This window comes from Fistularia commersonii, chromosome 25, assembly GCF_037954325.1.
Source record: "Fistularia commersonii isolate RoL2024-O1a breed Wild chromosome 25, RoL_Fcom_v1.0, whole genome shotgun sequence".
NCBI classification, from domain to species: domain Eukaryota; kingdom Metazoa; phylum Chordata; class Actinopteri; order Syngnathiformes; family Fistulariidae; genus Fistularia; species Fistularia commersonii.
In genome coordinates, this window is record NC_141308.1 from 12,221,642 (window position 1) to 12,249,498 (window position 27,857).

At 45.3% G+C, this 27,857-nt stretch overlaps 5 protein-coding genes and 1 long non-coding RNA gene across 7 annotated transcripts; 3 read left to right on the plus strand and 3 right to left on the minus strand.

Moving 5' to 3' along the window:
• Window positions 1-249: 249 nt before the first annotated feature.
• tmem53 (transmembrane protein 53) lies at window positions 250-3,184 on the minus strand. The gene is made up of 3 exons (XM_086172710.1): window positions 2,954-3,184; window positions 2,676-2,779; window positions 250-2,027 (listed from the first exon to the last, which is right to left on the minus strand). The coding sequence occupies exons 1-3, from the start codon at window positions 3,006-3,008 to the stop codon at window positions 1,326-1,328; spliced, it is 861 nt and encodes a 286-aa protein (XP_086028836.1). The 5' UTR covers window positions 3,009-3,184; the 3' UTR covers window positions 250-1,325.
• Window positions 3,185-4,152: 968 nt separating this feature from the next.
• On the minus strand, window positions 4,153-10,593 carry toe1 (target of EGR1, exonuclease). Of its 2 annotated transcripts, XM_086172559.1 has the most exons (9): window positions 10,461-10,593; window positions 10,196-10,372; window positions 8,102-8,142; window positions 7,915-8,011; window positions 7,083-7,241; window positions 6,755-6,868; window positions 6,515-6,663; window positions 5,966-6,128; window positions 4,153-4,981 (listed from the first exon to the last, which is right to left on the minus strand). In XM_086172559.1, exons 2-9 carry the CDS (start codon window positions 10,307-10,309, stop codon window positions 4,301-4,303), a joined length of 1,518 nt encoding a protein of 505 aa, XP_086028685.1. In that variant the 5' UTR covers window positions 10,310-10,372; window positions 10,461-10,593; the 3' UTR covers window positions 4,153-4,300. The 2 variants fall into 2 exon arrangements, with proteins under 2 accessions (XP_086028685.1, XP_086028684.1); XM_086172558.1 differs by having other exon boundaries at window positions 10,196-10,593.
• An 11-nt stretch (window positions 10,594-10,604) lies between these two features.
• Window positions 10,605-12,889, plus strand: LOC147219328 (uncharacterized). Its single transcript, XM_086172561.1, has 4 exons — window positions 10,605-11,230; window positions 11,478-11,637; window positions 11,743-11,921; window positions 12,008-12,889. The coding sequence occupies exons 1-4, from the start codon at window positions 11,081-11,083 to the stop codon at window positions 12,389-12,391; spliced, it is 873 nt and encodes a 290-aa protein (XP_086028687.1). The 5' UTR covers window positions 10,605-11,080; the 3' UTR covers window positions 12,392-12,889.
• Window positions 12,890-14,493: 1,604 nt separating this feature from the next.
• Window positions 14,494-17,249, plus strand: selenop2 (selenoprotein P2). The gene is made up of 5 exons (XM_086172562.1): window positions 14,494-14,627; window positions 15,149-15,387; window positions 15,461-15,673; window positions 15,749-15,857; window positions 16,725-17,249. Exons 2-5 carry the CDS (start codon window positions 15,161-15,163, stop codon window positions 16,950-16,952), a joined length of 777 nt encoding a protein of 258 aa, XP_086028688.1. The 5' UTR covers window positions 14,494-14,627; window positions 15,149-15,160; the 3' UTR covers window positions 16,953-17,249.
• A 241-nt stretch (window positions 17,250-17,490) lies between these two features.
• Window positions 17,491-26,214, plus strand: elovl8a (ELOVL fatty acid elongase 8a). The gene is made up of 8 exons (XM_086172363.1): window positions 17,491-17,586; window positions 19,672-19,738; window positions 19,822-20,009; window positions 21,382-21,462; window positions 21,540-21,596; window positions 21,671-21,785; window positions 22,153-22,280; window positions 24,745-26,214. The coding sequence occupies exons 1-8, from the start codon at window positions 17,581-17,583 to the stop codon at window positions 24,913-24,915; spliced, it is 813 nt and encodes a 270-aa protein (XP_086028489.1). The 5' UTR covers window positions 17,491-17,580; the 3' UTR covers window positions 24,916-26,214.
• LOC147219331 (uncharacterized) lies at window positions 20,112-24,790 on the minus strand. The gene is made up of 3 exons (XR_015108698.1): window positions 24,723-24,790; window positions 21,516-21,682; window positions 20,112-20,178 (listed from the first exon to the last, which is right to left on the minus strand). It is a non-coding gene; the product is annotated as an uncharacterized LOC147219331 (long non-coding RNA).
• Window positions 26,215-27,857: the final 1,643 nt, after the last annotated feature.

Genomic DNA, 27,857 nt, shown 5'->3' on the forward strand with positions numbered 1-27,857 from the left:
AATATTCTTGGAAACAGCTTTGTGATATTCTCCAGATTGTGTTTTGTTTTATATATTTATGTAAATTTACCTCAGAAAAACTGATCGTATTGCAGACAAGCTTTGATCTATAATAATAATACTTAAAGAATTTCCCCCTATGGGGATCAATAAAGTACACCTTAATCCAGATTATTTGGATCAAATAAGAGAGGCAGACCGGCTGGGTAAAAAAACATGGCGAAATAAGTGACGGAGACTCACTGGGCTTCGGGATTTATTGAAGGCACGTCATTAGAAAAGACAGACAACACACACACGCACACACACACACGTACATTCAGTTTAATCAGCGCTTCAAATAAAATGGGAATCCTGAAGGAGGGGGCGTTGCCGGGGAGAACATTTCAAATGTCAAAAGGCAAACAGATTCCAGGTGACGCTTCACTTCGTCACACTCCACTCCCAACGTCACTCCTCTGAACAGCGATAGTCCAGTGTAAGACTTTAGTTTCAGAAGTGCGGACTTTTCCTGATTTTTTTTTTTTTTATTTGTAATTTTTGCTCTAAATTGAACAAAAATGTCATATTTGCACAATCAAATTTGATCAATTTGAGATTGTATTTTTCCAGTGATGTTCTGACTGATTTCCAGTTTTCTGTCCCCGCTGAGTTTGGGATGTGATGGGTCTGTTTTCAGTAAAATACTTCACAGGGTCAGGGGTCGGTGGAACCACACCTGAGAAGTGATTTCCCTCTTTCTGAGCAGTTTTTGTTCTCACCCAGCTGGAAAACGACAGCGTGGTGTTTCGCAACGGCTAAAACCCCCCTCCCTCAAAATAAAGGAAAAGAAACAGGAAGTTACTCTACAGCAGCAGTCCTTTCACAAGAGCTGCCGATCAATCCTGGACCAAAACCAGGCAATGACTGATATGGATTGGGGTTCTTGAGGACTAGTTATAGATATTTCTTACCAGAGGTTCAGCCACTTTCGTTGTTTATCTATTAAGTTACGACTAAAAATCTATTGCTAATTTGCAATCACTTCCCAGTTTTCATTCTGATCAGCTTCTTCCGGTGTGTGGATTACAATGTTCTCACTTAGCGTCGCCCATTCCAGTCCTCCTATCACCAATGATCAGCCACAGCCCTGGTCCGTAAAAACACCGGACTCGCCCTTTCAGTCCCGGGCTGCCGAGAGCCAGGGTGTGGGATGGTTGACTTTCCAGACGTGGACAGGAGGTGCCACTCTGGGCACGAGGAGGGATGGAAAATGCCGCCATCTCCACATGTTAATGTTTGAGAAGCGGGAAAGAAAAAAAAAAAAAAATCTGGGCACCAAAGTGTCATTGGTTGTGAATCCGATGTCTCTTAACGGAATCCGAGCCGTCTGTGTCCACCATGCAGGCGGAGAGGAATTCCAGACATTGGCGGGTGTACTCCTCCGGGAAATCCCTCAAGATGCTGACGTGGGCAGAGGAAAGGAAGTCGTGCCAGTTCACAGGGACTTTTTTCAGCTTCAGGGCGTTGATGAAGAGCTGGACGTCCCTGTGCCGGATCACGCGGTCGGCAGAGGAGTAGAGGAAGGCGTGTGGCCAGACGGGCGGCTGCTCCCTCACCGCGTCGTAGTGGTTCTTATGGATGAATTTAGTCAAGGGGTAAAGCACGATCCGCAGGAGGAAGACAGTCACGGCGAAAAGCGCCAGGAGGACGTACCTTAGAACAGGACTTATTTTAGGGTTGAGGGTGGCTCTGAGGGCACGCAGGGCGCCGAGGACGTTCCCGCTGCCGGGGGCACTGTCCACCACCGCGCCCACCACTAACAGCTGGCTGAACTGCTGGTCGTTGTCCAGGAGCTCCACCATGTAGCGGTATAGCATGAAGCCGCCGTTGCTAAAGACGTGGAAGAAGATGGGGTTGTTCTCCACCTCGTAGTCATAGAGCGTCTCCAGCAGTTTGCGGGCGGTGTTTCGCAGCTGCTTGTAGCCGAACGACTCCGAGATGAAGACGGTCTTCAGTGGTGCCGTGTAGCGGATGGTGACGCAGCCCTGGAAAAAAAAAACAAGGCAGGAATGAGAGGCAGCAAAACATTCAGGAGATTTTCAATAAATATCAAAATATTTTTTTAACACAGAGACCCCTCTGGGAGTCTCCCAGGGGATCAATTAAGTTCTATCCTATGACAGGCAAAATATTTTCTGCTGGTTTTTATGTCCCATCTTGATCAAAAAAAAAAAATTAGTTGATCATTAGGTTTCCTGGAAGACAACGTGTCGTGAAAGGTCCATTTGCAAGACATTTGAAGACCTGCCTTGTTCACTTGGGAATTCAAGGGAATTGGACGGGTCATATTATGCCTTCTGATTCCAAGAATATTATGATTTTGCTATGGCATTAAAGAAATGTTGCTCATTTGTCCTCTGTAACGCACCTTATCCAGCCCAGAGAGACAGATTTCTTTAACTTGATCCATTGATTTATACAATCAATAATCAGCTGTAAATAATGAAAACACAGTTTTGATGCATGCTGTTCATGTGAAATCCCCACAGCACCTGACTTATTTTAATAGTCATCAAATTCATTCTAACTGGCTATTTTTAATAGTGTGGACAAACTAGTGTTGACACATCCGGGTCTTTAGAGAAGAGGAGGAAGTAGCGCTTCCCCGGATGTTGGTGACTTCCGGCGCGGACCTGTTGGTTGTAGATGGAGCTGTACTTGGAGAGGTGCTTGTCCTTGCATCCCGCCCAGCCCAGCAGGATCACCACCGGCTCCTTTGTCCCACGCCAATGGAGCCCTGAAAGCGACACACGTTATTTAACTTATTAAAATCAGTGGAAGCGAACGTCGGCTATGTTATACTAAGCTAGGCTAAAGACGAGCGGTCGCCGATTTAGTGCCGATTCATTGTACGTTAGCCTGGTAGCTAGGCTAACGGAGTCAAGTACAGTACAATGAAAATGATGCTCACCCTGCGTCTCCGCATCTGGAAAGACGATGTTGTAGTCCATTTCATCCTCCGCCATTTCTCTAGAAAGCTATAACAAAACGAAACAGACAACCCAGACAACACTTCCTAAATTACGGTTGAATAATTGTAAAATGACATAAACGAGTCGCTGGCAGAAGAATAGAGCGCTTCCTGCGTGTAAGACGCACACAACGGACAGGTCACTTCTGCTTTATATGGCTTTCTTCTTCGTGCGATAAAACCGCTAGGTTGAATGAGGCGGTCGGCGCCCCCTAGTGGCCGGGAGGTGCTACTGCACCACTCGATTTGTAAAAATGAAATCAGGTATGTAATGTCATAAAGTGCACAATTATAATTAGAAAGTAATAAATTCCGAGTTCAGGTTAGACTGTAATACACAGCTTAACCTGATTTTTTTTGGGTTTGATTTTAATTAATATGTAAATCGATAGATTCAGTTTCTAGAGTTCTTGAGTTCAAATACATTTGCCATAGAAATGGATTTAAAAACTAAGAGTATTTGGAAGTAACAGCTTATCTCAAGGAAAAACATGACAAGGCAGATCACTTGAGATGATAATGTTACCATTGACGCAAATGTTTCATTTCTGTTTTAAAAAATGACGTTCTCTGAGACCTATGGCTAAAATTCTCTCACACAGCTAAATGAAAATTTATTTCATCTTTTACAGAACGGACTGTCTAAATAAATCTGGCCACTTCAGCCTTACTGCTTCACACTTGTGCACTCCTTATCTTTCTTGAGACCTTAAGACACTTTATAGTCTTCACTTGTTACTTTTACTTAAGACACTTTATAGTTTATTTGCATTTCTTATTTTCCCGTTTTTTTTACTGTTTACACAATTTTCTACTATTACTTATTATTGTTATGTTTTTCTTGTAACTCTAGCACAACAATTTCCTTCGGGATAAATATAGTTGTTCTTATTCTTATTTCACTAAACATTTCACTGACTTTTAAGAAAATGATAATCGACTGTGGAAATGTCTAAAAAGAAAAGTATGCTTTATTTCTAGTGAGACTGGATATATTTTTCCCCATAATTCAAATGAATCAAAACTTGATTTTTTTGTCCTGGATATGACCACTGGAGGGTTCGGTGAGCTGATGGATGGTAAAAACTGAACCTGTGAGCGAAACAACAAGAACTCCAGATGGACGTCAGGGTGAAATCTTATGTTGAGAAGTAGGACTTTAATTCCTGCAGGTGACATTGGAAAAAAGACATCCATAACAAACAAGCGACTTTCCTGAAAAGATGGTAAAAAAAAGCACACATGCGTGATAATTATCTTGTGGGAACAAGATAGGGTGGGGCCGAGCTACTGGCGCCTCCCCCAAACCATCAGCATCTTCTGCACGTGGGCTTTGGACGACTTGGCGAAGGTGCTTTTGACAATGTTGAGCGGCGCCGCTTTGCCGCTGAGGTAGATCTTGTTGACGGAGCCCGGGAGCCACTCCTCCTGCTCCCCTGCCGTGGCGGCGTCGGCGTCCTCCTTCTTGATGGCGGTGCAGGAGAAGGCGAAGATGTAGCCGGTCATGAAGGCGTCGAACCCGGCGCGGTGCGTGCCGGCATCCAGATTCTTCTCAGTCTTAACCCGGAGGTCGGCGTGCTCCGGCTCCTCGCTCCTCCCGGTCCCATCCGTTGCCTCGCCGCTCGGCGCAGAGTTTGTTTTGACGTGGCGGGCCTCGCTCCCCTCCTCCTCCGCCTTTACGCCGCCTCCCCCGTCCATGTCTCCTTCCCCGTCTTCTTGGGCCGCCGTGCCCTGCGGGTCGCCCGCCGCGGCCTCCCGCTCCGCTTCCAGATGAGATTTTTTGCTCTCCGGGGCGCCGTCGCAGACGTACGCGTCTCCCTCCGCTTCCCCCGCCGCCTCCCCGGCTTTCTTCTTCTTCCCACGCGGCCTCTTCCTCTTTTTCCTCTGGCCCTTCTCGTCTTGCAGGATGATGAGGTCGGTGTCGTGGGACTGCGGGCAGTGCGGGCCATTCGGGCACCAGCCGAACGCCTGCGTGGAGAAGACGGGGACGGGGATTATTGGATTTTGAAGGATTTTTTTTTGTTTTGTCCCAGAATTTTTTTTAGTTCAATTGAGATTGAACAGCTCCACTGAACGCCACAGGAGGTCTTTCCTACCTGAGGCGTTCAGACTTTGTAATTCCTCTTCCTTCAACGGAAGGGAATATTCCAGATCAGGTTGGCAGCAAGTTAGGCTATGCAGTGTGTGTGTGTGTAGGTTTGTGTGTCTCTGTCCAAAAAAAAAAAAAAAAAAAAAGCCTTCACTAACCCAAGCTTACTGTTCTGTATATTTCCTGTGCATTGTGTATTTGCAAGTGTATTTGCAGTCCCTATGTCCTCTATTGTAAGTCGCTTTGGATAAAAGCGTCTGCCAAATGTAATGTAATGTAATGTAATATTCAAATCTTTGTACTTTTTAAGACCTTAAAACACTTTACAGCCTTGATTTTGACACTTTATGGTTTTATTTGCGTTTCTTACTCTCCCTCCTTCCCACTATTATTTATTATTGTTATGTTTTACTTGAAACTCTGGCACAACAATTTCCTTCAGGATAAATAAAGTTGTTCTTATTCTAATTCTTAATAATATAATATCAGTGTTACAATAGTGATGAAGATATTAAGATTTGATTGATCCCCATAGGGGAAATTCCTTTGTCTCAGCAGCATAAGTTATAATGTCAAAAAATGAAAAAAAAAAGTAAAATAAATATGAATATAAATATACATAGAGACAAGACAGATGATGATGAGACAACTAAGAGTAATAATAATGATGATAATTATGTTTTAATGATTACTGAATTTTTAAAAAGAAACGTCTTGATAAATAAAGTCGTTCTTATTCTTATTTTTCCCGGTTTCTTTCAAATGAACACGACACGGTTTACTCCGGGTTGATGAGCGAAAAAAGGAAGGTGAGAATGAATGGAAGGAAACAGATGGACAGAAAGTCAGACGGCTGCACTCACGGAGAAGCGCTGGCAGACCTCGGCCTGGGTCTCGGAGGAGGCCACATCAGGACACTCTCTGTAGTCCACGTAGTCGGACATCTTGCCGGCGTACGTGCAGAAGTCCACGTGCACGTGGGCCCCGCCATCGCCGGCGCTCAGCCCGCGACTGTTGTCCAGCTTGCTGGGAGCGGCAGGAGACGGCAAGAGCCGGATAAGATAAGATAAGATAAGATAAGATAAGAAGATAAGAACAACTTTATTAATCCCGAAGGAAATTGTTATGCCAGAGTTACAGAAAATATAACAGTAATAAATAATAAAAAGAAAAGGCAGAATTAGAAATAAAATAAACTATAAACTATAAAGTGTCTCAGTGAAACTATAAAGTGTCTTAGTAAACAAGTGATAAAACTGTGTCTTAGTAACAAGTGAGATAAGGAGTGCACAATAGTATGATAAAGGAAAAATTGTCGTGTACTGTTATGAAATGAAATGTTGCACAGATGAGGGGCTACCTCTGCTGTGTGTGTGTGTGTGTGTGTCGCCGTATGAGAACGCGCTACCCACCACTTCTTGTAGGCGTACTCCAAGTAGGAGGCGGTGAGCCTGAGGTCGAACTCCGTGACGTACTTGGTGTCGTAGATCCCGGCGGGGAACATGTCGCACAGGTCGGCGGTGAACGTTGCCAGGCGCTCGGGCAGGAAGGCGTAGAAGCTCTGCGGTGGAAGGGAGGAGACGGAGGAGACGCCGTCACGGAGAGGAGAGGGGAAAACCGAGCGCGGGTCGGCTCCGGGACGAGGCTTTCACCTGGTACAGGAAGGCGATGTCGATGAGGCCGTTGTGGAGCACGAGGGGCTTCCTGGCGCGCAGCAGCTCGGTGAAGAGCGTCCGGATGTGGACGCCACAGTTGTCCGCTCCTCCCTGCAGGGGGGGGGGGGGGGGAGAAGAGAGGCCGCGACCTTTAACCTTTGATTCTCAGAGGTGTGTCATTTTGTTCCCTTTTGTTCCGGTCGATATCAAACTCCTCCATGCGCTTCCGACGGTTTGTCGTTGTTTCTTCATCATCCGTACCGCTTATGCTGCGCTTGGTTTGGCCGCGTTCACCCCCATCACGCTCTCATCCACGTGCGCGTACCTTGCCGTTGCCCTTGCAGTAGGGGATCCCCCGGGCGTACTGCTTGTTGAAGTCGAAGCCGTGCTGCACCAGGAAGTGGACCGACTGGGGCTCGATCACGTACTCCTCGGAGCACAGCAGGGTCAGGTTGAAAACCTGGACCAGGTACGAGTCCGGAGCCTGCGGAGGGAGACAGTGTGGACAGCGGTCTATATTTTGTCACGGTGTATTCCACAGATTCGATCGATCGATCGCGCAAGAAGCGATTCTGGATATTCATAAACAAAATAAACACCGAGTCAGGATTCCTTTGCAGTCATGCTGCGATTAAAAGTAACTATAATGTTTTATTATAAAGTAATTGTTACTATATCTGACATGTATACATGGATATTCTTCCGGCGCTGTCTGCCTGCCAGAGTTTCTCCTCACCTTAGTATCTCTTTTTCCTAAATTCTCTACTTCTATTTTTCTATTTACTTCTTCTTGCTTTAGTAACAATTTAGTATTCCTCTTCCCTCAGCCGCAGGGAATCTTCAAATCTTTGTACTTAAGACCTTAAAACACTGATAGCCTTAACCTTGACAATTTATATTTTATTGTATTTCTTATTCTCCCTCCTTCCTACTATTATCTATTATTGTTATGTTTTTGCTTGAAACTCTGGCACAACAATTTCGATGTATTTAAAAAGAAGCTGTAGCGCGATGGCCTGATTGTTGTCTTTTCCACCGAATCTCATAATGAAGCATCAACGTCTTCAAACACGGGTTCTCATAAATCTAGGAATACATTTGTCAAATACTCCAGAGTATCTATTATGGTCTGGCTTTGCCCTGTTTCTCCACGCCACCTTGTCTTCCAGCTTCTTGTAGCAGGCGATCCCCAGGGAGAGGACGGAGCGGGAGCGGGCGGCGTGGCAGATGGCCTTGTACCGGTCCTCTATGGACCTGCAAGACAGTGCCGGCAGGCTTAGAGGGGACGGGGGTGGGAATCATCTGCCTCGGAATATTTACGAAGAGACAGAAGCTGTCACTCACTCGGCCAGAAGGGATTTCCTGTTTCCGAGGCCACTCAGCTCCTGAAACAGCGAGGTGAAATCACACATTTAAAGAAGTAATGGCAAAATAGGCGCTCTGGTCCAAAGAGGTGTCATTCAGAATTAGAAACGCACATATATATTTATTCACAGATGCATATGTGATATCAGCCTGCCAAATACATCCTTTTGCTATATTTTAATTCTCTCTTATTTACATTTATACTCATATTTATTTTTATTGTCACTGCTGCACTGCTGTGACAAAATAATTTCCCATATGGGGATCAATAAAGCATATCTTATATTAAATTGGAAAAAAATAATAATGAAATAAATAAATGATAATATTACAATCCAGTGACAGCGAATATCTGTTTTCTTGTTTTTTTTCCAGAGCCCGTCAGACTTTTTATTAAATTAACGTATATTTTGTGCATTAATTAATTCTTTTTTTTTTTTTTTAAGTGAACATAAATAGTATAAACAAATATACATGTGTAAAAATGAACATAGCAAGGTAGAATCGAATGTCAATGAATCAACCGGTGACGAGGGAGCAAAGAACATAAGGACATTGGTTCTGTATGTAATCAGAAGTTTAACAGTGTTAAAGGTTTGTGAGAAATGTTTAATGCTAGACAAAAAAAGAAAGTACAAGAAAATAATTAAATAAATAGATAGATAAATAGAATAAAAATAAATAAATAAATTTGAAAAAAAAAACTTGCAAGGGGAATACAACATCTATTTAACTCAGTGGTTCACAAGAAATCACAGACATCAAACTGTATATTTATTGGTTTTTGGATTTTTCCATAAGTTTTAGGGATTTTTTATATAATTCAAAATTCTTTGTAAAGAACGTAAAATTGGGGGAACACTTTTGCATTCTGTTTTTGTGAATGAAGAACTTGGCCAGGCCTAAAATAACATTGACACATAGTTCATAAAAGTAAACCAAATGTTGTGTCATCTCTTGAGAGGGAAACTGGTGACGATGGAAAATTGTCATGAACCCATTTTTGAGTTTCACCCAAAAGCCCTGTACTTTTTCGCATGAGAAAAATATATGGTCAGTGGTTTCAATGTTGTCTTCACAAAAGGTACAAATATTATCTTCTATATTAAAACGTACCCTCAATAATTCCTTAGATGGATAGATGTCATTCATCATTTTGAAGTGGGTCTCTTTTGCCTTGGGGGGTATGGGTAGAGTCAGATACATAGTTCGCAGCGTGGCAATCGATTCCTTATCAAATTCATTTGAAATATTATTTTTGTTTTGACGTCCGGGGAACAAGTTTTCTGTAATAAATTTCCTGATAAAGGAGTTGCTTCATTTTCTATCCAGAATTGAGATTCCCTGGAGTGATAGTAGGGGTAACTGTGGTTGTATGGTTTGGTGTACATTATATTTTTGGACAGGAATACAAATTGTGGGGGTAGTGCATTGCATAACTTTATGAACTCTAATATGGGAGGGTTAAAGCTGTATTTGGTGCAGAACTGTTCATAGTCTAAAAGACTACCATTGTCATCCATCAAGTCAATTATTGACCATATACCCTTCTCAAACCATTCCTTATGAAATAAGAGATTTGTTGCAATGCAATAAATATCTATTATTCCTTATTATTGAACCATGTGGTGAGAAATTGTGTACATATATCATTTTCCAGAACATAATATTTGTTTATGGGCGTTAATTCATTCATCACTCATCCACTGTCTGCACGCGTTTCCGCACTCAGTGACGCAGACGAGGCTGGAGCCAATCACAACTGTTGTTTGGGGCGGGAGGCGGAGCTTAATCGGGACCGGCTCACCTGTCAATCACAGGGCTCACTTATGGCGGCGTCCAACCATTCACTCTCCCATTCACACATGCGAACCATTTAAAAACGTCGTTTTTACACTTTGGTTGGGTTTTTTTTATTGTTAGCCTACTCTAGCACGTTCCAGTTTGTAGTTCTACATGTATAACGCTCACGCTGTACTGGAACAGTACAACATGCTTTTCTGAAATCGATTTAGATGTGGCGGCAAATGAGGCTCGGTCAGTTTCGGCGTTAGCAAGTTAGCACACACTCACCGTGTCGAGTGCGATGAAGGAGGAGGTCTTGATGGCCACCACCATTGCAGGCCAAAGCTCTTTAAAATTATCATTCTGGACGTCGACGACTGGAACCACGAGAGGAGCCGCCATGGCCGGACCTCCGGGGGGGGAAACACCGCCGGCTCGTCTTTCCAGCCGGCGGGTGCACGTCGGCTAGACACGGGAGTCCAAACAAACAACTTTTTATCAGAAGGATCCGTGTGACTATGTAATGAGTAAATTCTGAATAAATGAGGTTTACGCTATTTCTTTTGGTTGGTGTAAAAGCTGCTTTGGCTGCCGGTAGCTAGCTGCTAGTGGGGTTCCGCTGTAAACAGTTCAACGTGCTCCGCGGGGTCCTGAGACGTGAAATAGGTGGCCACCGAATTAAAAAGCTAGTCATGGAAAAAATGTCACCTCTCCCTTAATTTAATTAAATTGCGATATATAACTTCTAGAGTATGTTTTAAATCATGGCGATCATTTACAGCCTCAATATCACAGTTTGGCGACCACATTCCCCGGGAGTATTTTCGAGCAGGCGTTTACGCCGGCCACACGTAAACATTACGTCATTACACAAAACTGTGGCAGGGAGGGCCGCCATTTTGGCTCAAACAAAGTCAGATGGACTTCATTCGGATGGGATATTTTGAACAAAACGCGTGAAATTCAACATAACGCCTTTTCGGGACATCGCTCCGCTGTGGGTACGACTCACATCCGGCGGGAGGACACATTTTTTTCTGTCTTTTATCCTGCTAAAACGCGATGTTTTAAAAAAACAAGAGTGAGCTCGACCGTCAGCCAAGCTAATCCTGTCAACACTCGCTGGACGTGTGCGTGTGACAGAGTGTGTGTGTGTGTGTGTGTGTGTGTGACATGGGTGGCTGCTCCGCTCCCAACTGCTCCAACTCCACCACGATCGGAAAGCAGCTGTTCCGGTTCCCCAAAGACCCAGTACGGAAGAAGAAATGGGTGGTGAACTGCCGCCGAGACTTCGAACCCACCCCGCACTCCAGGCTCTGCCAGGTGAGTAAACACACCTGGAGAAACACCTGACGAGCCGTGGAGCTCAGGTGGAGCTGGAGGAATCCACCCAACACATGCAGAAAACTACATGAAAATTAGATTCTTCAGATTGAAGGGGAAACTTTTTAAGATTTTCAATGAAAAAGGGGTGATCCTGCATGATGTTTGTGTGTGTGTGTGTGTGTGCTGGAAATAACCCCCTAACTTTGGAACATCTAGTCTGACATGGCCCAAATTCTCCTTCCAGGATCATTTCGAGCAGAGCCAGTTCGAGGAGATCGCCAGGTCCCCGGCCGGGGGGAAGAAGCTGAAGCCCAACGCCATCCCCACCCTCTTCAGCGTCGGGGACCCCCCTTACCCGGCCGTCACCGCCCCCTTCATCCTGCTGCCCCTGAAACCCGAACCCGGTAAACCGAGACCTTTAAATAATTCACCTCCAGCATCAGCTTACGACACGCATTATGACTGACATATAAAAAATAATAATGATTAATGTGATGTCGCGCTCGCAGCGGAGAAGGAGCTGAACTTCGGCGACCACGGCTACGCCCGCCGCACCCCGCTGCTGGGCCTGGAGGGGGAGGAGGCGGAGGGGGCGGCGGCGGATGAGCAGCAGCCTTGCTCGCAGTGCCAGCTCCTCCGCAAGCAGCTGGAGAGGGAGATGCAGCACACGGCGCGGCTGCAGAAAGAGGTGGGGTCGGACTTCGGGGATGGAGTTTTCGCCGTCACGTTTCGCAACGGCTCCGTGTCGACTATTCCCTCGGCCGTGTCTTGCAGGCAGAGGAGATGAAGAAGCGCCTGTATCGGCTGGACCGGATCGAGAGGGGCCTCCAGAACTTCCTGTACGAGGACCAGATCCGCGCCCTGTCCCTGACCAAGCGTTCCCGCCGCGCCGTCTGGTCACCGGAGACCATCCTGAAGGCCAGGAAGATCCGCTGCGCCGTCGGTACCAAGGGCTACGAGTACCTGCGGGAGCTGGGATACCCCCTGCCCTCCTACCGGACCCTCTGTAACCGCCTGGAGACCAAGATCATGGTGACCACCGACATGAGCTGCGAGGAGCTGGCGGAGCTGGGGCTGGGGCTCATGACGGCGTGCGACAGCCCCACGGAGGGTGGCGCCGACAACGACGACGAGGACCTGATGGGGGTTTTGTCCTGATGCCTGCCGTTTGTGGAGGCATCCACGCAAACTCTACTGCGTGTGTGTGTGTTTGTGTGTGTGCAATTCACACACTCACGCACACAACTGCGCTTCAGAAACGTCACAGGTGGCGCCACCTGGTCGTGACGGTAACAAACACACCGCCATAACACGGCTTTCACGGTTGAAGTTCCCCACGTTCACGCCGCGGGTCACTTACACACAACTATTGCTGAACCAGAAATTGTCATTAAAGAATATTTATTGATAAGAAAAGGTCAAATACTTTGAGGTAAAATGGTACTCTGAAGGAGTCGATAACCCGCAAGATCACGTGAAGGGATCATGACACCGAAACTTGCTCAAAGTATCGCCTGAAGTATGTTTGTTGGAAACCATATCATACCATAAGGGCGGCGTTTTTCCCGAACTGGGAAGAAGAACGATAGGAGGGTCACGACGAGGCCTGGTCATGTGACCTCCGGCCTCCTCATGAAATAAAACGGTTCCAACTTGTGTGTGTGTGTGTGTGTGTGTGTGTGTGTGTGTGTGTGTGGACTTTGGGCGAAGCGCAGCTGTTTGTTTTCCAGCAGGTAACCAGACGGGTTACTAGTTAACACTGAAGGACCTGTTTTAGTCAAACACTGATTAGACCGACTGTCCCCCCAGAATGCAGACGAGCCTATCCTTATTTGCCGTTTGATTTGTTTTGGTATCAAGTTAATTTAATCGTGATAGGTGTGATAGGATGCTAACAGCCGCGCCGCTGCCGTTGATCGCAACTTGCCGCTTCATCCGAAGGCGATGCCGCGTGATTCTGCATCACGTGGTGGAGTTCCCGACCCGCGCACGCCAAAGTAAACATTGAGCAGCAATTGGATCAATATCGCAAACAGTAGAGGCCCCGCGACGGTAAACAGGACTAGGGTCGCGGCGGCGGCCGGCTGCTCCTCATGAGGACAGTTAGCTTCTCTGCAAGGACAACAAGCTTCTCAAAGGAGAGCTAGCTGCTCCATGCCGGCACTAAAGTGCACTGTGTGGACTGCTAGCTTGTCCGTGTGAAGAGCTAGCTGCTCTGTGAGGACAGCTAACGTCTACGTGAGGACAACTACCTTCTCCAAGAGCCAGCTGCTTGCCATGAGGCCAGCTGGCCTCTCTACGATGACAACTAGCTAGTCCCTATTAGAACAATTAGCTGCTTTGCTAGCATACCAAGTGGCTCCTTGAGAGGACAACTACCTTTTTTGTAAGGACAGCTAGCTTCCACCTGTGGCAGCAACTAGCTTCTCCACGAGGACAGTTCTCTACTACCTGGGAGGATAACTAGCTACTCTGCTAGGAAAGCTAGCTGCTCCCCACAAAGACAACTAAATGCTCCATGAGGGCAACTAGCTTCTCTACGAGAACTAGCTGCTCCGATAGGATAGCTAGCTGCTTCAGTAGTGCAGCTAACTTTTACATAAAGACAACAATCTGCTCGACGATGATAGCTAGCTTCTCTGTAAGAACAACCAGCTGCTCTGCAATGACAACCGGCTGCTTCACAAGGACAGCTAGCTGCTTTGCCAGGACACCTAGCTCCTATACGACAATAGCCACCTAATAGTAAATATAGTAAATAGTAAATACAAATCCACAAGAGCAGCTAGCTGCTCTGCGTGGTCGACTGCTTTGCAAAGACACCTAGCGCCTACATGAAGGTAGCTAGCTGTTGTTAACAGAGTGTAATGGTTCAGGACAGCATAGAGTGATATTAAGGCTAATTTTAAACATTTTAAATTAATTTCTTACTTTTGAGTGATGATGTAAATATTTTTAAAGGAAAAAAACTCTGAAAGAAATTTCCGCCCAGAAATCTTAAAATATAAAATAAACATAAACAAAGCAAGTAAAATGGGGAAAGCTGGCAACCTTATCGGCGTGTTCGAAAAATAAATATTTCTCTCCTTGATCCCTGGACTTTGTTGTCCAATTTCTCCTCATAGATTCAAAAATTGAGATGCCTTCAGGCGCAGCTCTGGCGTTTTTAGCATCAAATAGCTTGCCAATGCATGCATACATATATATACATTGATATTTTTCTATTTTTTAAATGTGATTCAGCGCCATGGGGTCAGGCCGTGTTTAGTCCCTAAAAAAAAAAAAACACACACACACACACACACACACACACACACGTTTGTTTTGGGGGAAGGGGTGCCTTTAAAAGCAGCAGGGTTCCCCGGAGCGGGTCAGAGGACGGACAGCGACCGAGGTGAGACCTGCCACTTTCTTTACTTTCTAAAAGTAAATAATACACGAGGACTTTTGACACAACTGTCCTACTTTACTGCGAATTCAGCCGATCACCCTTTGGGTAGTAGTTGTGAAAAAAGTACAAAATACAACGTACAAGAATCCTCAGTGATACGGTGTTTAACGATAGCGTGTTGTTTGCTTGACACGAATCATATTTCCAGTGCTTAGTAGCATTATTATTATTATTATCATTACTATCATCGTCATCATCACCATGAATGACCGTCTGTAAAATCGGATTTGATTTATTTTTTAAATATGCAGTTTCTCAAAACGGGGTTCTGTTCGGGGATGGGCGCTAATCTTCCCAACACCCGGTCACCCATTTGACCCGGATCCAAGTCTCAAAGAGATCTGCCGGGATCTTGACGATTCCCGAGCTTTGACCCGGCGCTCTCCAGATTAAGCGGAGGAGGATTTGTGCACGTGAGGAGCGCTCGGTCACACGCATATCACCTTTTCCCTCCCCCCCTGCAGCCGGGGGGAGCGATGCTCCCTCTGTTGTTGCTGTGCGTTTGCGCGGCCCTGCCGGCGCCCCTGCGCGCCACGCAGGCCTCCCTGCTGGTGGAGGCCGAGGACGCCGGGTCGCGGATTTGCAAACCCGCCCCCTACTGGCACATCAACGGACGCGCGCCCATGGCGGAGCGGCGGGGGCTCGTAACGGTGGTGGCGCTGCTGAAGGCCAGCTGACAGTTCTGCCTCACCCAGGCCGCCAAGTAAGAACATCATCCGGCGAGCGCGTGACGGGAACCCCCGGTGCGTTCTGACCCCGTCCTCCACCCCCTCTAGGATCGGAGGCCTGCGTGAGCGGCTGAGCCGCAGCAACCTGACCGACGTGTCCTTCATGATCGTGAACGAGCGCGAGCCCTGGTCCAGGTTCATGTACTGGGAGCTGCAGAGGAAGGCGCCCAGCGACGTGCCCGTCTACCAGCAGGCCGTGCTGCAGAGCGACGTGTGGGAGGTCCTGGACGGCGACAAGGACGACTTCCTGGTTTACGATAGGTAGGGCTGCGCCGCCGCGGCGCCGGAGGGGGGAAACGCTACGGGGTGGTAAATACTCGCTCCCGTCTTCTGCAGGTGTGGCCTCCTCACCTTCCACATCGTGCTGCCCTACAGCTCCCTGGACTTCCCCTACGTGGAGGCCGCTGTCAGAGCCACGTACCTCAAAAACATCTGCAACTGCACTGTGAGTCAGTCGCGAAAACGTACCAAAACAATCAATCCAGCAAGAAACAACACAAGATAATACCACTTACTATACTAGTGTAATATAGCTTAATATAGCACTTTATAGCCTTGACTTTGACACTTTATGGCTTTATTTGTATTTCTTAGTCTCCCTCCTTCCTACTATTATTCATTATTGTTATGTTTTACTTGAAACTCTGGCACAACAATTTCCTTCGGGATAAATAAAGTTGTTCTTATTCTTATTCTTAATAATATAATATCAGTGTTACAATGGTGATGAAGATATTAAGATTTGATTGATCCCCATAGGGGAAATTCATTTGTCTGAGCAGCATAAGTTATAATGTCAAAAAATGAAAAAAAATGTTAAAAAAATTAGAATATAAATATAAATAGAGACAATAAATGTGAATATAAATATAAATAGAGACAAGACAGATGATGATGAGACAACTAAGAGTAATAATAATGATTATAATTATGTTTTAATAATTACTGAATTAAAAAAACATCTTTATGAAAAATTAATTTGTTATAAAATTCATAAATATTCAAAGATATTTAACATGTCATCATAAAAAATGTTATTTTTTTACAATAATTATATTTTTGCCGAATCAACTCCTTATATAACAAATGGCTCGATTGTTTGTGTTTTCTGAAAAACCTGAAAGAATGTGATGGCATATAAAAATACAAAAATATGAACACGTAAATTCTTTAAAAACTACATGTTATGTATTTTAATATTAGCTCATTTATGGATATTTTAAAAAATATAGTATATATGTTGTAAAATCAATTCAACCAGCTTCCAACCAGAAACAGGCAGCATGTTGAGAGAGCGTTTATAACCATGCAGGACGATCAAATCCAGTCTGGCGGCCACAACGCCACGGCGCCCGGCGGCGGCGGCGGCCAGGCCACGCCGTTACCCACAATCCCGCTGCCGGAGCAGGGAGCGACCGCCGCCACGGTGGGCGACCATCGCCACCGCCGTCAACCTCACCATCATCGCCACGGTGAGCCGGGGGAGACCAGCACCGCGGACGCTCTTCATCACCACCTTCATCTCGGATCTGATAATTAATGAACGTCGCAGTGTGTGTTTGTGAGTGTGTTCTAGTTTAATGGCTGACTAGCAGGGAGGGGGAAGGCGCTCCGAGCCCAGCGGGGAGCGCCGCTACGTCCGCCTCGCCTCCTCCCGTTAATGAAGCCCCCGGTGTTCAACCTGCCTGCAGGGGGCCGGGGGCGGACGCATGTGGAGACGGCGGCGAGGTGGGCGGAGCCTCTCCGCTGCCCTGTTCCTGCTTCTTTCGCCATAAAGTGCATCGCGCAATAACAGCTGCGTTACGCCGTTTTTAAGAAATAAACCACTTAAATCCGACGTGCTCCGACATACTTCCTTCTTATAAATAAATGAAACATTGTGTAATAAAAGAACGCCACTAATGCGTTCACTGTATTTTGTATTTATCTCACACATTTAAATGTGTAATGAAGTTTTGGCCACGTAACCCTCTCAGAGTTGGCACAATAATACCCTTAACAAAGAAAGGGTTTAGCCTGTAGCTCCATATGTCACACACACACACCTCTAACACACACACACACACAGGTGGATTACCTCGGACGCTGCTTCAAACACACATGCCAGGAGATGGGACAGCACTACTTGTAACAAGCGGAAGGAGCTGTGGAGAAGAAAAGGAAAAAAAATGGAGGTAAAGTGACGATGACGCTACATGTTGTCGGATTTCAAACTCGCAACCCCCTCCACACACACACACACGCACACACACACACACACATCGGCGTGTTTCGAACAGACTGGAAATTCTACAGGTCACACACTCTTGTGTGTACATCTATATATGTGTGTGTGTGTGTGTGTGTGTGTTCAATGTTGATGTCTTACTAAATATTATGATCCTACCTTCTCCTACCCAATTATCTTAAAACACAAAATATCGGTATCCTATAATAATAATAATAATAATAATAATAATAATGATGTTATCAGAGCCAGTTTTGATTTTTTTATTTAAAAATAAGAAGCAAATTATCAATACATTTAACTTGTTTGGGATATTTCAGGGATATTTCACTGACCTGAAACAATGTGGGATTTTTTTTAGAATTTTTCTTGCTGATAAACTTTAAAAACAACTTATTGCCAAATAGTAACCAAACATTGTTGTGTATATTGTATACACACACACACACACACACACACACATATATATATGCCATATAACAGCATATATACAGCAAGAAAAGCTGAGAGTGAGACTTAAAATGCAAATATAAAAAAATATCAATTGAATTTAAACATAATCAAATTTATTCAAATATATTCTATTAATCAGAAATTAAAAATAAAGTCAAAAATAAACGAGTTAAATGTCATCTGATAAATATGATTCTGGGTGTCAGTAATGGGATGTCAGAGAGCGCGGGTGTGTGTGTGTGTCTGTGTGTGTGTGTCTGTGTGTGTGTGTGTATACAATATACACACACACACAAACACACACACACACACACACACACACACACACACACACACACACACACACACATATATATAAATGTGCCACTTATAACGGCATATATACAGCAAGAGAAGCTGAGAGTGAGACTTAAAATGCAAATATAAAAAAAAATATCATTCGAATTTAAACATAATTAAATTTATTTAAATATATTCTATTAATCAGAAATTAAAAATAAAATCAAAAATAAACAAGTTAAATGTCATCTGATAAATGTGATTCTGGGTGTCAGTAATGGGATGTCAGAGAGCGTGTGTGTGTGTGTGTGTGTGTGTGTGTGTGTGTGTGTGTGTGTGTGTGTGTGTGTGCGTGTCTTGCAGTAGCTAAGCCCCCCCAACCCGCAGGCTAAATCCAAGCTGGGATTTCCTCAGTAAATCTCCACCCGCCTGCCTTCCCCTGTCCTCTGATCGATGTTTAAAAATAAAGAAAATGAAAATCCCCATCCCTCCACCAGCTGGCGTCGTCGGCTCCCCGGGGTCGGGGCCCTCCGCCCTCCGCCCGACCTCGACCCCGGAGAGCGTTTTTGTTTTTTATTCTTTAATTTTTTGAACGAGGGGGCTGTTTAATGTTTCCCACGGATTACAACTGCACTGAGATTGAACTCTCCGCCTGTAATTCCGACCGTGGCCACTAGGTGGCGCAATGCCACTCAAGCCTGCCGTGCATGGGATTATTGGGTGAGATTTTGATGTTTGACATGAAATATACCACATTTACAGAAGCAAATAAACACTCTGACCTTTTTAAATGATTCAAACTAAAGAATACAATGAAAGGGCATCAATTAAGGTCAAATTGATGGAGGTAAATACTTAATAAATAAGGATGGGTGGACATTATATGACAAAAAAGTGGCATAAAATGAAGTAAAAATGCAACGATGGGGTCTCCTCTGCCACAGAGCGGCGCCAAAGCGCCACCGCCGGGCTTAGAAAGCCCACCTCCGCCATTCTGCAGCCGCAGGAAGCGGACGGCAGGTGGCGGCGCTTTCACGCGTCCATCGCGCCCCACCGGCCTCTTCATTAGGCAGCCATTTATCTCCGGGATTATTAGTCATAATCCATTATCGAGAGATACTTCTAGATTAGAGTAGTATAATCCGCCGCATCATAATCCAGATCATCGGCGTCCGTCTTAATCAAATTTGCGTGGGACGCTCTTTCCCTCCCACTCAGGACCTTAAGAGCAGGAGGTGGGATGTTGGACGCTGGATTCCTGAAATAATCCCCGTGGTTGTGTTTTCCACCCCCACCTCAGGGTCTGCAGGTGCCCACCCTCTGGCAGAAAGTCCAGTTATCCTATCAGGCGGCTCTGGAAAATGGAGGTTTGTCAATTCGGAGTTGAATCCACGAATCCGGTTAATGCGTCTCGCCGAAAAAAAAATGTGTTTCGTTCCCCTTTGCGCAGATAGACGGACGGACGACTGGCCGCTGGTCCACTCGCCCGTGCCGGTGGGCTGCATCTTCCTCGGCTACCTGCTGGTGATATGGGCCGGGCCCCGGCTGATGGCGAGGAGGCCGGCCGTGGCCCTCAAGCCCGTCCTGATCGCGTACAACTTGGCCATGGTGTGCCTGTCGGCCTACATGTTCCACGAGGTGAGGGGCGCCCGGAGCGTCTGCTGCACTCTAGAACAGTGATTCTTAACCATAGGGCCCAAACTTGGGCCCCGAGCGCTACCTAGGGGCCCACTATGTAGTGGCGCTAATGCATCAGTCAGTTGTTACTTTAACCAGCTCCATAAATAAGGAGAAGACACTCAGCTCGCTGTAAACAAACAAGATGGAGAAATATTTAAAATGAAAAAATGAAGACGACCCCCCGCCGAAAAGTACATTTTTGCGCAAGTACAATCCCGACTTCATTAAGTACGGCTTCGTAAACGGAGGTAGCGAGGCAGTGCCGAGAGCCCGGTGTGTGGAGTGTGTGTTAACGCTGTCTAACGAAGCACTGAAGCCGTCAAAACTACAGCGGCGCCGAGAGACCGAGCATCCGACGCTTGTGGGGAAGCCGGTGGAATTTTTCAAGAGAAAAGAAGATGCAGATGCAGAAAAGATCGATCGTGTCACTGACTGGCAACTCTAAAAGTGCACTGAAAGCTAGCTAGCTCGTAGCCAGACGCGTGGCACAAAGTAAGAAACCATTCACCATAATTATAAACCTATAGAGTGTATATATACTGCTCAAAAAAATAAAGGGAACACTCGAACAACACAATGTAACTCCTAGTCAATCACACTTGTGTGAAATCATAGTGTCCACTCAGGAAGCAACACAGATTCATTTTGACTTGTTTTAAGGACATGACACCAAAGTTGGATCAGCCTGGAGTTTGTTTTTACACTTTAATTTTGAGTGTGATTCCTAATCCAGACCTCCATGGGTTGATACAATTGATTTCCATCGATCATTTTTGTGTGATTTTGTTGTCAGCACATTCAACTGTGTAAAGAGCAAAGTATTTCATAAGAATATTTCATTCATTTAGATCTAGGATGTGTTTTTTAAGTGTTCCCTTTATTTTTTTGAGCAGTGTATATTAAATAATACATATTAAATAGTATATAATATAATATAATTAATAATAATAAATAATATATATATATCAAAATTATATTGAATGGGCCCTGGGCCACTCTGTACTGAAAAAAATGGGCCTCAGGGTCAGAAAGGTTAAGAACATCCGCCGCGCTAACAAGCCTTTTATTGATCACTATTCGAGAGGTCTGAGCAGTCTGTTGTTGACGTTTTGGGGGATTGCGACGACGCCAAACGCCGGTTGTATTATTAGCATGACGACGTAATAGCGTGACTTTGAAGGCTAACAATAGCACGCGTGTTTTAAACAAACACTCTACTCTCTTATAACATAGCGATGCTATCGTCCGGTGCCCCAGGGTGTCACTGGGAAACGGGAAATTATTTGGATCTAGTGTTTCCTGACCAAAAGGGGCCATTTTTTGTCTCCAGTTTGCGGCGTCTTCTTGGGCCGCCAGGTACAGCCTGCTGTGCCAGCCGGTGGACTACAGTGACAACCCGCTGGCCCTGAGGGTGAGCAGCCTCAACCCAAGAGTCCACATTTTCATAAATAATCACTTCTTCACCTGTTTTTTGGTCTTTTTCCATAGATGGCACGGGTCTGCTGGTGGTTCTACATCTCCAAAGTTCTGGAACTCAGTGACACGGTGAGTGGAGCTTGCCTTAATCCTCAGCAGTAAAGAAAGTCCAAAAACGACATCTCTGTGTTTGCGATGTACAGCTGTTCTTCATCCTGAGGAAGAAGAACAATCAGCTGACGTTCCTGCACGTCTACCATCACGCCACCATGATCTTCAACTGGTGGGCGGGGGTTAAATATGTGGCGGGGGGCCAGTGTGAGTGCCCGTCTCCAGATGACAAAGAGCTGAAGGTCCTCTACGGCCTCCGCCCGAAGCGAAAACAAGGTTCTTTCTGGCCGTGACATTTCAGGTGGCGAAGTCCACGTAGGCCCAGCGTCGCGGGTGTCTGACGGAAACACTGCTGTTGCGGAAACACTACGACAAAGACGTTTTTAAAACTCGTACTTTTCCGTTTTCAAAGAGATGGACGGCTAATTTCTGACCAATCCCACAATTGTTCTCGGATGAGTTCTCGCTTCTCGCGGAGTAGACGCCCTTCAGAATGCACTTTCAGGGTCAACAATATCAATTTGTGTTATTGGAGTATTTGCTGTGTTTTTCTGACGCAAGACTCCGCCCACAGCCTTCCTGATTGGTCTGATCAACTCCCTGGTGCACGTGGTGATGTACCTGTACTACGGCCTGGCGGCGTTTGGGCCCGGCATGAGCAAGTACCTGTGGTGGAAGCGCCACCTCACCACCCTGCAGCTGGTCAGTACCAGCCGGTCAGGCCAGGACCCCATCCTGTAAATGTCTTGGCCATTTCCCAAACTTAGAACAAATCGATTCGTTTTTAAAAATCTTCCTTTCCAAATCCTGCCAACTTAACAGATAGATCAGCAGCACACACAGAGTAACACCACTCCTACAGTAGTAGCAGTATTAGTGGTAGAAATAATAACAATAACAATAATAACAACTACAGATTGAATTAGCTATGAGCTGTAATGTAATTGTACACTGTCCTAATAAACTTCTAAACAAACAAACAAACAAACAAACAAACAATAATAGTAATAATAACAAGCCATGATAGCGTATATGATTATTATTATTATTATTATAACTATAGTAATAATACCCTAACCCTATTGTTATTATTGTTGTTGTTATTATTGATGATGATGATGATGATGATGATGATAATATAATAATAATAATAATAATTATCACAACAACAACAATAATAATAATAATTATTATTATAATAATAGTAATTCTGTAAAGAAAACTTATGGTAATGATAACAAATAATATTTTTTATGAATAAATAAATCTTTACATATTAAAGCTTTAAAAGAAGTTTAAAAATGAGAAATAAATAACCTTAAAATCAGAATACAAGGCGGTGTCAGACTTCTCATTATAGTGAGGAGAATATATTTATCTTTGTTATTGATTAATTTGTGTGAATTATATACTTGTTTGTATGTTATCCTTGGTTCTAATCTAAAACAAAGCAGAGACTGAAACCTCTGGTAGCGGGAAGCTTCTGCAATGCTACGGCGTGAAATCCCTGGATGACGCTTCGTTTTGACGTCATCAATTTGCCGCTAAGCTCCGAGAGCCACGCCGTCGCCGCCACCTCTTCGCGGCCGGCTCTCGGGGTATCCGATGGTCGAATCGGGGTTCATCTGAACGCAAGCGGAGTGTGATTAGCGGCTAATTGTTCTGTGCCGGGCTGCGGCTAACTGCCTCGCCATCTGCTTGGCGTCCACGTCCCCGCCGGGGGAGACAAAGCAAGCCGTTTTGTTTTTTGTTTTTCTTATTTTGTTTTGTTTACGTCTTCGGTAATTCTGCGTCACAGCCGCCGTTATGTAACGCCAACGACCTCGGGGGTGACCCGCCGTGAGTCGGCTGAGGACAGAGAAGAGTGTGTGCATGTGTGTGTGTTTGTCTTGTATGACAAGAGGTAATTATTAGACTGTAAGAGGGGGAGGGGTACGTATATGTGTGTGTGTGTGTGTGTGTGTGTGTGTAATTACAGTTGCAGCATCTATTATGCTGGCTGATACAAACAATGGCCGCCTGTGGCCTGGATTCGGCGCTGCTTCTGTGTGACAGGTGGGTATTGATCCATCTGTGCTTTATAATCTGAGAATAGCGGCCCAGATTTATTCAGATTATTTAGCATCGAAGTGTCATAAACTTTTTCTTCGTTCGAGCTGCTTTGTGTAGATAGATGGGACCCGACTGATTACTTTCTTGAGTCTGGAAGACAGGGCATCCTTTACCTTTCCACTTAATAATTCTATCCTCCTACGCCAATCGCGCCAAAACACAGATCCGCCCGGCAACTTGCGACGTAGCGTCTGGGTCAGGGGTCGGCAACCCGTAACACCAAAAGGGCTATTTGGACCCGGTTTCCTCGGAAAAGAAAACACTGGGAGCCGCAATTGACATCTAAAATAAAGGTACCACTGTATATATTGCTTTTTATTACCTTTACACTTTGTATAAATAAGTGTGTGTAAATTTTATTTATGTAATGAACTCATTTTGAGCTTTGGGCTTTCAGAACGTGTAGCGGAGCCTTGACCTGAATTTTAAAAATAAATCGGGAAAAAATCACTGTGTCAGTAAACAATAAAAAATAAATATATGCAAAATGTCCTCTTTTTTTTTTTACCTGGTTTATGGGACTTCTGCTCCTGAACTTCCGCGCACAGCATCTGCAAATCGGGACTTTACCGGCCTCCGCGAGTGTGACGTTATTTTGAGCGGCGAAAAATAATTAATATAATTTTATTTAATATTTCAAGATAACAATAATCTTCCAACTTAGAACTAAAAGTTAAAAAAAAGGAATTAACACAAATGACATATACTTCAATTAAATATTTATCATTTATTTTCCCAAGCCACTCGGAGCCCCAGTGTAAAGATGAAAGAGCCGCGGGTTGCCGACCTTTGACCTCTGGGGGAAGTTATTTCTGACACAACCTAGAAAACTGGGGATCATTGAGAAACCCCAAGTGGAAACCAGTTTTTTTTAACAGTTTGCATGTTGTTGCTACGCTAGCTAGTTAGCAGTAGCTGGCTGATCCGCGTCAGATTCGCTGCTATTCCACAATCCGCCCGGCAACGTGAAGGAAAAAAAAAAAACATTGTGCATTCCCTCATTGCCAGACATGGGCGAAGGCGCTCCCTCACCTCTCCATCTCCTCCCACGCAGCTCCAGTTCTTCATCGTGACCCTCCACACCACTTACAACCTGTTCGCCGACTGCGATTTCCCGGATTCCATGAACGCGGTGGTGGTGGCGTACTCACTCAGCCTGATCTGCCTCTTCTGCCGCTTCTACTACCGCAGCTACCTGCGGCCCGGGAAGAGCAAGGACACCTAAAGGGATGGAGGACGAGTGTTAAACACATGGTGGGGGAGGACACACACACACACACACACACACACACACACACGTGCTGTTTGTAATGAAACGATACATTTTCCGTGCGATCTAACTGTCTACACACACATGCACACGGCGTATAATTATGTGTTTGGCCCTCTCCATATATTAAGAAGCCATTAACACTTCTGTCATGACTCCCCTCCCCCCACTTGCTATTAAACGTGTCTTTTTAATCACCATTATTTCTCCCCGTCACCTATTGGCTGACTGCTAGGGCCAATTGTCCACCCGCCGCCATTAGCTCACCCTCGCCTTCCGGCCCTCTCCCCGCCTTCAGAGCATCCCCTATTCACCCCCTCCCGGCCCCCCTGGTTTTTCTTTTATTGAATCCCCTCCCCCCATCCCGCCCCTGTGGTCCCCCTGCCCCATCTGTCACCGTGTACTGGTCTAATTGCTTGATTGGATCGAACCCGCTCGCCCCCCCCCACCCCACCCCCATGTGGACGGAAAAAAAAAAAAAACGCAGTGACAACCCGCAGTTGTTTTTCAACGTCAACGTTTTTAATCTATGGTGGCCTATCAGTTGTGAATATCCTCTGTTCTCCACATGAAACACACTGGTGGTGCAGCGTGACACCTGCAGCCCCCCCCAAACCATCCCACACACACACACACACACACACTTTGAAGTGACAGAATCAGAGTTTCAGAGGCAGCAAGCCATTTCAGAGGCAATCAGTGCGGCGCGGCGGCTCGACGGAGGTTCAGAGAATCGCCGTCGTGTGTTTGAGCCCCTCTGACCGACATGAAATGGCACGCAACGTGCGGCAGGGGGCGGAGGGCGGGGCGGCGGCGGCGGCGGCGGACTCTTGACATGGTCGAGCGATCACAACGCCGCCGTGCTCTTTGTGGGATCTCTTAGTTCACAGCAGCGGCGGGGCGTGTTTATTGGAGCAAAAAAGTATTAGCGGTAGACATAATCTGAATGTGGATAAAACCGTCCGCGTCCAGTCAAAAGCGTCGGACACGGGTCACCGTCCTGCCGAAACACCTTCCAGGGTCAAACCGCTAATGCTAAGGCTTTCCCTCCTGGCTCGGGTCACTTCCAGACATGGACCAGAAACTCCGAAATCTAAAAATACAGTAGAATCCTGATTTAAGAATTGAATTCAGAGCCTGGCCGAGCTCAATCTGCTTCTATATCAAATTAAATTTCCCAATTGAAATGAAGTGAAATGCTATTGCTCTGTTCCAGACTCTCTTTTTTTTTGTTATGTGTTTTGAATAAGAAAAACGTACTTTGTAAATAACAAATAGTGTATAAAAAAATAAAAATGCATAATAAAAGTGAATGTAAAGATTAAGTGTGTTTTTCATTTGGCGCTCTATTGCTAAACCTGACTTACTGGCTACTCACTTAATGCTACTGTGTTGTTAAATTTAACTTACACAATCACACTTTATGGCTAAAGATCATTTAGCAACAAAGTGAAAGCAGCTCCTCTTTTGGAAAGTATCAAACCGTCCCCGGCTGGTTTTGAAAATGTCATCCAACGCCTCGTCCGTTGATGTTCCCGTCATTTTCTGCACCAAATTCTCGTAAATGTCTGCTGCTTTTTCACAGATGATTCTTTCCGTCACGGTATCTCACCGACAACAACTTCTCCACCCCTTCACGGACGAGTCCACAACATGAACACCTGGCTCATGTTTTTCGATGAGTTTCGCTGGGCTAACTAGTAGCGGGCGGTGCCTCCCACCGACAGCGGCGGCCACGTCGGAGTCAAACGCTCATCACGCTCGCTCCGAAGTCAGATCTCAGCTCGTATCACATTAAAAAATCCACCGAGCAACAGCTCGTATCTCAGAAGATGTAAGTTGCGAGTACAGTATACCTTGTTTTTTCGCAGGGGTTACGTTCCAAAAAGAACCCATGATAGGCAAAGTCTTTATCTTTTTTTACAATTATTATACAATTAAATACTCTATTATACATTGAAAAGAAAAAAACAAACTATTTTACAGGCTCAATCATTTGTTTCACAAATAAAAGTACTGTACTTTAGAAACGTTTTTTTTTAACAAATAACTTCTGTGCTGTACTGTCAAATAATAATTTTAATCATCAATGTGAACAGAAGGCTTCAAATTGCGGAGATTAGCTCCGCCCACCGCCACCTTATTGCTGCTGCCAAACTTATCGCTGCTGTCGTCCTTATGTTTTTTTCTTCCTTCTTTATGGAACGAACGGAAGATTCATTAATCCCGTAATGCCGACCTACAGCCACATAGCTTTTACCTTCCCTTAGCATGTCCTGAAGGTTAACTTTATCTGTGATAGATAGCATCTTCCGCTGCCTTTTGGGCCCTGCCGCAGGTGCTTTTGTCCCTCCAGAGCGTTTTGTCAACATTATGGGTTTTAGAGAAATTCAAAATTGCAAGAGAATTTGCACGTACGTGATGTAAATTAGGCAAGCTGTTTTACGTACGTGTACATATTAAACTGCAACGTTATTGACGCACAGGTAGAGAAGAAGCGGAGTGACTTTTTAGCCAATCAGAATGCAGAACACAATGCACGATGCAAATCCGTGAAGTAGCGAAACCGTGAAAAGTAAACCGCGTTACAGCGAGGGATCACTGTACTCATAAGTCCAGGTTTCACTGTAAAACAAACTCAGTTTATCAAATATAGAGGCTTCAGAGAGAAAACACATCTGTCGACCCGGATTCTTCTCGCTGCAGGCTAACACATATGGGATTGACAAAGGAAACGTCGCGTTCAGGTCTAGATTAGCAGAACTTTGGGAAGGTGCTAAAGGCCAAAACACAAGGACCGTCACTGCAGGTACCTTGTGCTAGCATCTGTGCTAATCTGATCTTCCGCTGTCCACCGGGAGCTGTTTGAAAGCCCTCCAGATCTCCCATCTGGTCCG